This window comes from Elaeis guineensis, chromosome 2, assembly GCF_000442705.2.
Source record: "Elaeis guineensis isolate ETL-2024a chromosome 2, EG11, whole genome shotgun sequence".
In the NCBI taxonomy this organism is placed as follows: domain Eukaryota; kingdom Viridiplantae; phylum Streptophyta; class Magnoliopsida; order Arecales; family Arecaceae; genus Elaeis; species Elaeis guineensis.
Genome location: NC_025994.2, coordinates 77,612,391 through 77,621,966, shown reverse-complemented (window position 1 = coordinate 77,621,966; position 9,576 = coordinate 77,612,391). Strand labels below are relative to the sequence as shown.

General features: G+C 37.1%; 2 protein-coding genes across 2 annotated transcripts; one reads left to right on the top strand and one right to left on the bottom strand.

The window, feature by feature from the left end:
• Positions 1 to 506: 506 nt before the first annotated feature.
• LOC105057931 (cell division topological specificity factor homolog, chloroplastic) lies at positions 507 to 5,587 on the bottom strand. Its single transcript, XM_029268507.2, is given in 4 exon segments — positions 507 to 929; positions 931 to 1,187; positions 3,675 to 3,746; positions 5,246 to 5,587. Coding segments are annotated over 3 exon segments (534 nt in total). The 5' UTR covers positions 3,727 to 3,746; positions 5,246 to 5,587; the 3' UTR covers positions 507 to 704.
• A 506-nt stretch (positions 5,588 to 6,093) lies between these two features.
• On the top strand, positions 6,094 to 8,728 carry LOC105057908 (protein RETARDED ROOT GROWTH, mitochondrial; the record flags this gene model as incomplete). Its single annotated transcript, XM_073251885.1, is given in 3 exon segments — positions 6,094 to 6,581; positions 7,047 to 7,158; positions 8,569 to 8,728. Coding segments are annotated over 3 exon segments (574 nt in total), but the record flags the coding sequence as incomplete, so codon positions are not given.
• Between the last annotated feature and the right edge of the window lie 848 nt (positions 8,729 to 9,576).

Sequence of the window (9,576 nt, the reverse complement as noted above, 5' to 3'; positions counted from 1 at the left end):
AAGAATGCTAAAATCAAGTTTTCTTTAATATTATTCCCCAATAAAACAAAGCCAAACAAATTATATGCAATATGGATGGAGATAACCTGCTCCATTGAAATAAATTCTCATGGAACAGGGTTTTCCATGAGCAAAGAGATAAAAAGAGGCGCCAAAGAGGATGACATGAGAGCATCCCAGGAATTATCCATTTATAGTACTTACAATGGCTTAACTTGGGGGAATGTCCATCCCTGTTTTTAGATTAGCCAAAAGACATCCATTAACAGTGTGATATTTTCAGCTCATACTTGGGAGCCGTAAAGCAATGAATTCATGGATGTACAAATAAGCATACATTAGCTTCCTCTTCTCTGTTGCACATAAAGAGAATAAAACTAAGCAGAGCTTCCACTGGACGCCCGAAGTCCACCAGTGCACATGGCGCAAACAAATCCAATGACAAAATTAACTACACCTGAGACATCAAATCCATGGTGCCAACCAATCCAATGAGAACAAGAACATCACCCAATGCCGTGGTTATCTTCCGAACTCGTGACATATTTATAACCTGCTGGTTCCAAAGGGTTCAAATATTTAAAACAACTCATGAAATAACAAACATTGTTTCCACTTTAACTCTAATAAAAATGGTAACTGAGTAGTAATTGTCCACAGATATGGATCAAAACAAGAAAATGGAACTCAAAATGGCCTTGTAGTCATTTCTCATTTGGAATGAAGAAATCGAACTGGACATCAAAGGAGTCAGAAGCTTCTCCAGAGTTTTTGTACTCTATACTCGTCATTGCCCTCAAATCCTTATCAGATTCTTGGTACTCAGGCTTCACACGCCGGACTGGAATTGCGACAGAGTAAACAGAACCAAGGTCCGAATCAGTTGAGAAGCTTAGCTGAACTTTGTCTTGGGAGTCTATCTCAACAAAACTCTGATAAAGCCTGAACGATATTGCTCACAATCTTTTGTTTTACTTCATCACTGACAGCACAGCGATCAGAGAAGAGAATCATTTTAAGCCTCTGCTTTGCAATCTTGGCATTAGACTTTCTTCTTGCTCTAGGTGTAGGGAACAGAATCCTCCAGGCCAAGTTCAAACGCTTAAAAAAGCTCATGTTGATTGCATTAAGAAGGAATCCATCAGAATCCAGGTTTATGGTTGTTGTGGCGAGCTCATCTCCTGTAACTGCAAAGCAAAAGCAATGTTTGCTTCACTTATCATGGTCAAAGGGTTCCTTTGTTGCCATTTGGCTGTAATTTCAAGATTACTGGGTACCCTAGTAAAAAGGCCAATACGTGTCTGAAAAGAAACAATGACACAGAATGTTTCCAGTATATATTTTTTGCTTTCTTCTGAGAAAATATACAGGAGTGCAAAATTGAATCATCATAGAGGATTAAAGAATAGCAGATGATAAACAACAGAGCAGTGCAATACTTTTTAATCCTCCAATATGAATCAACTTTACAGCAAATAAATCTTAAACTTCATAGTGTAATCCTAATGCTTGTATAATGCACATGCATATGCCCATGGAGATGAAGCAGGGAAACCAGAAATAATCAACATCCACCATCAAGATGGTTAGCTTGATGAAAGAGGAACGAAAATTGAGGGCCTATGGTACATGCTTAGTTGGATGTACTTTCATGTAGTAATATTTACTTGGTAAGCGAACCACAATTTTTTGGGAATATTTGAAACCAACCAGAGCAGTCTCAAACTAAAAGATAGGACCACAAAAGCACTACAAGTAAAACCAGTTTAAAAAAAAAAAAATGTAAATTGTCCCTAGCTTTTTTACCAAGAAAATTCTTGTCTCCATCCACAATTTGCTGCTACAAAACAAGCAAAGGTAGAAAATCTGATTCTTATGCATAAGCAAACATAGTTTTCACTTCTAGAATTAAGCATGCCTTCCTGATATTCACTAAATTAGCAGCTGTACAGTGAGTATGAGACTAGGAATACCGTGTGGTGAGAGCAGTTATTTAAAATTGTAAACTGATACTCCAGCACCATGATTATCTTGCTTGGGGATAGACCATTCAAGATTCAAACTCAGAACTTCTGACTGCAAAGTGAAGGGGTATGAACACTGGGGCAAGCCCCACATTATGAGCTGATACTTCAGATTAAGGACTAAACTTAATGTATGGTATGCTATTGAAAGCAGCATGCACAAGACACATGTTTCAGTTCATGTCGTGATAAGAGCACTCAATTTTTCCAGATTATTCACCTTTCCCATGACCATTTTATGACATAATAAGCATAGCTGCTCTACAAAGTAGCTTGTCAATGAGTCAATGGCCAGCAATAGAGCAAATCCAATTTTCACATGCCATGTCTGTATAATTTACAAAGCGAAGCATATAATACCACAGTCCAAGCCAAAATCTGGCATGCACTGCATGGTGAAATGCACAAATCAGCATATTTATGTTAACAAAACCTGACCTTCCAAGATTAGCAAAGGACCATTTCATGAATATCCATGTTCAAAGTACAGAACACTTGCAGTGTTAAACTACAGAACAGATATGTTAATCTCAGTTGTTAACTTGAACTCACCATTAAAACCTGCCTTATTCTACACAGGAATATTATTTTCAAATTCTAATGAGTTTTTGAGGTAGTTTTTTCTCCCACACTCAGAATTTAAAGAATATGATGGTCCCCAATCAAAAAATCTTAACAATCCATCCAGCTCCAATGAAGAAGATACCAAGGGCCAGGCAGAACAAATTTTGATAATGGGGTAAAAAAAAAGAAGAAACACCTTCTAGATGAGACTCATGGTATAAAGGTTACACCTAACGAATATGATGGTCCTTAAAAATAGCACATCTATAGAATTTCATAAGCAATGAACTTTTAGGGTGGACGACGAATAGATTTTAGGATGATGTTCATCACTGATGGATAAATAGAAGGTTTGTGCTAGTCATAGAAGCCACTCCCACTCCATTGGAGAGTAGCGGGGCTCAGAATTGCAAAGACGTGGAATCTGGAAATGGTTGTCCCAGCTATTTCCTTGCCTAAGAATGTGCCTCTTCTGTGATGACAGCTATAAAGACCAGTCATCATAGATAAGTAATGCAAGAAGAATGCTGGATAAAGATGAATACTCTTCAAATTACATGGATATAAGTGGGGATAGGCAATCTAACAAGATTTTGCTATGATTTTTTTGATTGATGACCAGGGTCTCATAAAAACTTTCTGAAATATATGAAGGGAGATAATACATGCCGGCAATTTAAAAGAAAATCTGATCAGAGACATCACTCACTGGATAATAATTTAAGAATAGACCAATAAGGAGGAGAGCAAGAATTGCCATTGACTCTACCTTCTTAAAGAGGTTTAGGCCTATCTTTATGGGAAGATCTATTATAGAGCCCAACAATATAGGGTAATATTTACGAGAAGCAACATTCGATTGCCAGGAGATTATTTGACCAAATAACACAAGATAACTAATGTTAGTAGCAGCCAGGTAAGGTTGAAATCTTTAACTCATCAGCGGTCATGAAGATCTTACCAACTGTTTAAAACAAAAAATGCAATCCATGTAGAGCCTTAAGTATCATGTGCATGGATGAAGGATGAAGAGTTAGCAACTGCCTCATCCATTATGAGCTGAAAATGATGACATATCACTCTTACCTACAAATAGTACGCAAACATTGGACTTCCACAATAACCACAATGCCACCATTGTTATTCTCAATCCATGCCCTGTGAAGGAATGTGGAATAAGATCCTTGAGTGTTATCTACTGAGTAAACAAACATGAAATGGAGGCTGTTCGAATCTAAAGCAAACTGGATGGCTTACTAAAATGAATTTGAGAAAAAACATACATATTTTTGCTCATTTTAAGAAGCAAAATTCCAAAATGTTGGTTAGAATGGTAGTGGTAGTACCACACGTAACATAATGATCCTTAGAGTGATAATACAGGGTATATGAAACTATGAAAGTGATAGAATTGGCTTCTGGACATAAGCTATGTGCCATGGAAATGATCAGTGGATTCAGAAATGATGCTTCTGCCAGTCTAAGGAATTCCAATATCCTAAACCTGCTTATATAGAATGCTGAGCATACAATATAACTGACAAGCTAGATGGGGACCAAATTTTGTTTGTTAATTTTGTTAGAATGCTTTAATTGCCCTTTGATGGCAAATATTGGACATAAGGCCCATGCACCATGAACTAGGTTTTCAGTGAAGCTCAGAAGGTCTGGTTTGTCTTGCACTATTTCAGCAAATTGTTTCAGGAAGCTTGTGTGCTTGCAAAAATCTTGAAGAAAGCAAGCAAAACACCATTGCACAACCTTCATACTATTCCTATAAGTAGATAAAGAGAGAAGCATGCAGATGTATGCCCATTTAGTCAGATCAAGCATTTCCTAAATGTATCTGTGCTCTTACATCTAGGCAGGCTAAACAAAAAAAAAAAAAAATTCATCTTTATGGATCGGCCTCTTGTTAACTCTAGTCCATCTCTGAACCTTCAAATCTCTTTGCCTCGAATTCGGACCTGATTGAGCATGGTTCATGCAGCACAAGTTTCCAGTAACAAGTTCCTTTCACCACATCCATTCTAAAGCTCCAAATTTTATATGCTTTACTAGGGAATGCAAGTCCATATCCATCTCTGATGCTGGACAAGGTGAGACTTTCAAGATTTGGGGTTTCTGCAAGCAAATCTTTTGGTTCATATTAGTAATTATGGCAACACGAAACACATATATTCAACACACAAGAACACCATACTGTAACACAAAATAAGTTTCAGACTGCTGATTCTCATACTTAGATCGTAGCCATTTTGGCAACGAATATATAACCGGTTATTCGGTGCAAACTATTGTTAAAGGAGCTATTAAGAATTTAAAACTTGCAATCAAGTAGGAATTGGAATCAACGCCACGATAAGGGCATCATTTGATGGTCATGTGGCATTTCAACGTTAATAACATGAGTTATACTTTGAGAACCGAAATTATGGGGAAGAAATAAAATGCACAACAAATAGAGAACTTACTCCCCGAAAAATCCATAAAAAACAGCTGCTTTCAATCAAAGTTATATATAAAAAATCAAAATGGATTCTTTCCTACCTAAGATGCTTCATATTCGCAAATCACACCTCCTTAACATAATATAAAGAAATCAGAAGCCATTTCTGTAAATTTAAGAAGGACCTAGAAAGAAGAAGAATGGAAACCTTCGGACAAGAGAAGGTGGGCAGCGACGAATGCTTCAAGGCCCCGAGAGCTCTTCGATCTCAGGAAATCGCCATGGCGTTCTCCTCCCCGAGCTCAGTCGACTCTCTCCATCTCTCGCCCTTCCGCTCGGAAGAAATCAAAGGCTATCATTCGTGGAGGATGGAGAGAGTCTCGCAGAATGATAAACGGCATCTATCCAGTGTCGCGCACGGGTATCATTGTAATTAAGACTAAAATCTCGAGCTGTATGCTTTATGAGAACTTTAATCCTTATCATTCGTGGCCCTCGAACCCATGACCCACCGTGTTTTCTTCTTGCTACTAACGATTGTGGCTCTCTTGATCCACAGTTGGTACGCTCATGGTTGTCATAACTCATACGTTTCCCTTGGACCATAGCTCACGGCTTTATCTCCTGACCCAAAAAGCATCATTTGAGAAAGAAAATTTTTTTTATCTCATGTAAACCAGAATATATTTGATTCACAACAATAACCTATCTGAAAGATAATCTACATTATCTTTCAAAATTACCCGATAATGCAGCAAATGCAACCTTATTTACAAGAATATCACCACAGACTGCAATGCCGGCCCGATTTCCGACCTCTTGAGAGATAACATAGATCAGAGCCGTCTGATCTTGATCAACTGTCTCTGACTGCCGATATATGAAATCTCCACTCTCCACAAGAAACAGCACATCCAGACCATCAGATGGAGATCAGACAGCTCCGGCGCAGTCTCTATCACGAAGCCGTCTATTTAGACTATAGAGCTCCTCAACGATTCCACAATTATCTCACGTGTGCCACACGTGATCTTTAAAGCAGCGGCCTAGGGCTCGGGAAAACCATCTTCTTCTATTGTGAATCAACGAAAAACACCCAGAACTGAACCCAACAGACGTGGCCCATCGGCATGTTTCTACTCCCGGGACGCACATTGACTCGTGGCTTAGAATTCAGGTTCACATCTGCTACCTGTTTGCCTCCTGCAAGAAGAAGGGGAGTGAGGGAGGTAAGGGGAGACAATGGGGGGGCTGAGGGCTTGGTTTCATCTCCGGCGCCTAATGGCGACGCCAAGGTCTCACCCTTCTCCGCAGCACCAATCCCTTCTCCCATCTCCTCATCTATCTCCATATCTCCCTAAGAACGGTAGCCCTCTCTCATCTCTTTTGAGGTTCTTCTCCTCGAATCCTGCCATCTCTGGTGTGTATGAGAGTGGTTTTGTTGGTGGGCATCAGGTTTATAGCCATGGGAGTGCGGTGGAGTCTGGGGAAGAAGAGGACGTGGTTAGATATGTACCTGTTAAGGCCTACTTCCTCTGTACTAGGTATCCTTTCTCTATGTTTTCATTTTCATCTAATTTAATTTATTCAAGTTTTTCTTCTAATTTAATTCATTCAAATTCATTGAGTTGGATGTTTTTGTGTTTTATCATCTGATTAGTTGATTATGAATTTTCTTCTTCTTAAAAGTTTGAATAGACGGACTTGGATTTATTATTTGGTTCTGTTCTTTTCACTGTTGCAGTTGTTTTTGGATTATTTTTGATTTAGTTTAGTTGTTGCTTATAACATTGAACAAAATTTCTTGAGTTTATGGTTTATGAAACTGTACAGAAGTTGTTTGGCTTCTAGAGATATTCACAACCCCGCGCCGCCCCCCACCCCAACAACCAAAAAAAAAAAAGGAAAAGAGAGAATCTAGGTTTCTCTTGATTGACACAGGATGGCTTCATCTTTTGTTGGGTTTGCTTTTTTAAATTTAAGGCTTCTCAGATTGAATGTTTTGGCAGTATTAATTTGAAGAGCATGCAGACCGAGAATGCGTGCAATGTAATTCCACCCACTTCTCGCTCGTCAAATTATGTCGCCCTCCGCTACTCTGATTTCCCTCCAGAAATTACGGTAATCTAGTTTAAGTTAATCTGTTTTATTTGTGTTGGAGGAAGCCCTTCCTTTGATCAATGGTTTTGTGATGTTTGTTAAAATCTATTGCACATTTTTTATGTAGTTATTAGACAAAATCTGGAATTGTTTATGCTGTTTATTTTGGTCACTCTGGAGATCAATGAAGAACTACTGATATTACATACTTCTACACTATATAGTTTGGAAGAAAATATCATGATTTTGTTCAGTAGATTTTCTGAATGCTTGAAAATATTGCCCCTATACATGTTGATTCCCTTAACTTGAAAAGTGAACATGTGACATGTTATTGTTGCTATTTATAAGAAAAATGATCCTTTTTCTATTGGATTGGAGAATGGCTCAACCAAGATAGACCATGGGAATTATATCTGATAGGAAAATTTACAATTTCAGTTTTGGAGCACATTCCAACCCCATCTAAGGACAAAAATTTTTGGGTTGTTTTCTCTTGATTCAGTCATTTCAACCAAAAAGGGTCAAAACTAGAGAATTAGTACTTTTGGAGTTGATAAATTAGACAAACAAATAAAAACATCACCAATGAAAATAAAGGATGGAAGAGATCAAGAAATCTCCAAACATAAATTGTGTTAAATCGGTATGTGATTATCTAGAATACAGCAAATTGATGTATTTGTTTGATTATCTCTTTATTCTAGATAGGTGGAATTTAACTAAATCTTTCTCTTTGTATTATCTTTTAATTAGCCTGCTAATATATCAATGAAAGAACTTATAGAGCAGCACATGTTCTGCTTTGTTCCAAGCTTTTGTTAGTGCCAAAGGACTGCTTAGCTTGTCATTGGTGAGCCTAATTTAAGTCTTGCATGTCCTGTTCATGGGCTATTTATCATTTACCAGATATTTTTGGGATTGCTGGGCCTGATAACATAAGGAAAACTTTTTTCTTCTTTCTTATTTCCCTCTGAAGTGTTATTGGTTGCATAATGTATACTTTTGAACATTGAAACCAAGATTACAATGAGCTTTGCTGTCCATGCAGCTAGAATGGGATATTTTTATCATAATGGACATCTTACATTACAACACCATCTGTATGGTTTTGAAATTTCAAAAGAGGATAATGTTGTTTGGATGAAATATTGAATGTATTGAAATATGGATTTGAGGATCTATTTCTTTCGCTTCAATTATTATAATTATATCCAGATTATCCCAATAAAATGTATTCATTTGGATGATCTATGCAGACATACATAAGAAAAAATCTGAGAGAATTTTAAGCCCTCATATTAGATTACCATCAATATTATGCAGCACAATGCATAGATGCAAGAATTAGCAGCTTTCTTGTTCTTTTTCTTTTTTATTTTTCCATTGTGTAATTTTGTAGCTGTCCTTATGACATTTGTTTGATTCTAGGACATTGGAGTCAAGGAGAGTGGACATTGTTACCGCTATGTGGTTGTATTCCAGTATGGTTCTGCTGTTCTCTTCAACATTGCAGATCATGAAGCTGAGCAATACCTAGATTTAATTCGGAAACATGCTTTTGGGTTGCTCCCAGAGATGAGAAAGGATGGTAATAATTAAACATTTGAAAGGAGATTGATTGATCTGTCCTTTTCTTTTCATGACTGTTGCATGGGATCCTTGACATATTTGACCTAGATTAATAATCTTTTGAGCTGTCTTTTCTGTGTTGTGGAGTTTGTTCGGGCCATACATATTGCTGTTTTGCTTCATAATCTACTTTTTTTTTTTAATTGTATTTTCCTTTTTGGTAAGGTGTAAAATTCCCAAAACAATGCTAAGATTTTAATAGATGATAAGACGTGGTGCTTGGGGCTCTCTACAATATGAGAGAAGAATGAATATCATGAACGCTTGATGAATTTAAAGTCGGAGATAATGAACACTTATATTAGCTTACTTCCAAATATGTTAAGTGATGTAATTCTAAGAGCATGGAGTTGGCGAGAAATCCATATATAGTTTGGAACATTGGACTAAACGGTTAGGTTGGTAGAAGTCAGGGTATCTTAAGCAAGAATGGGGAGACATGCTTTTAGACCAAATGGATAGTCAGTGAAAGTTCAGAAACTGAAAAAGCAAATTTTGAGTGCTCGTTAGTTTATCAATTCAGCTAGATGAATGAGACTAGGATCATCAAATTATTGTATGGAATAGTAAAAGACATCAATGAAGAATCTTGGAAGTAAACAAAATTGCACTATTACTTTTGCTTTGGAAGTTTATCAAATTGCTTCATCTACAACAGTGTGGTGTCCTTTCAAAGATACTATATCCTTCAGAATTTTGCAATTCATACATGTTTTTGGTTTTAAATTTGCTTATAAATTTTCCCTACTCATCTGTTGCTTGTAATTTAAGCTGTGCAATTGTCATCTTTTGGTTGATGTAACATTA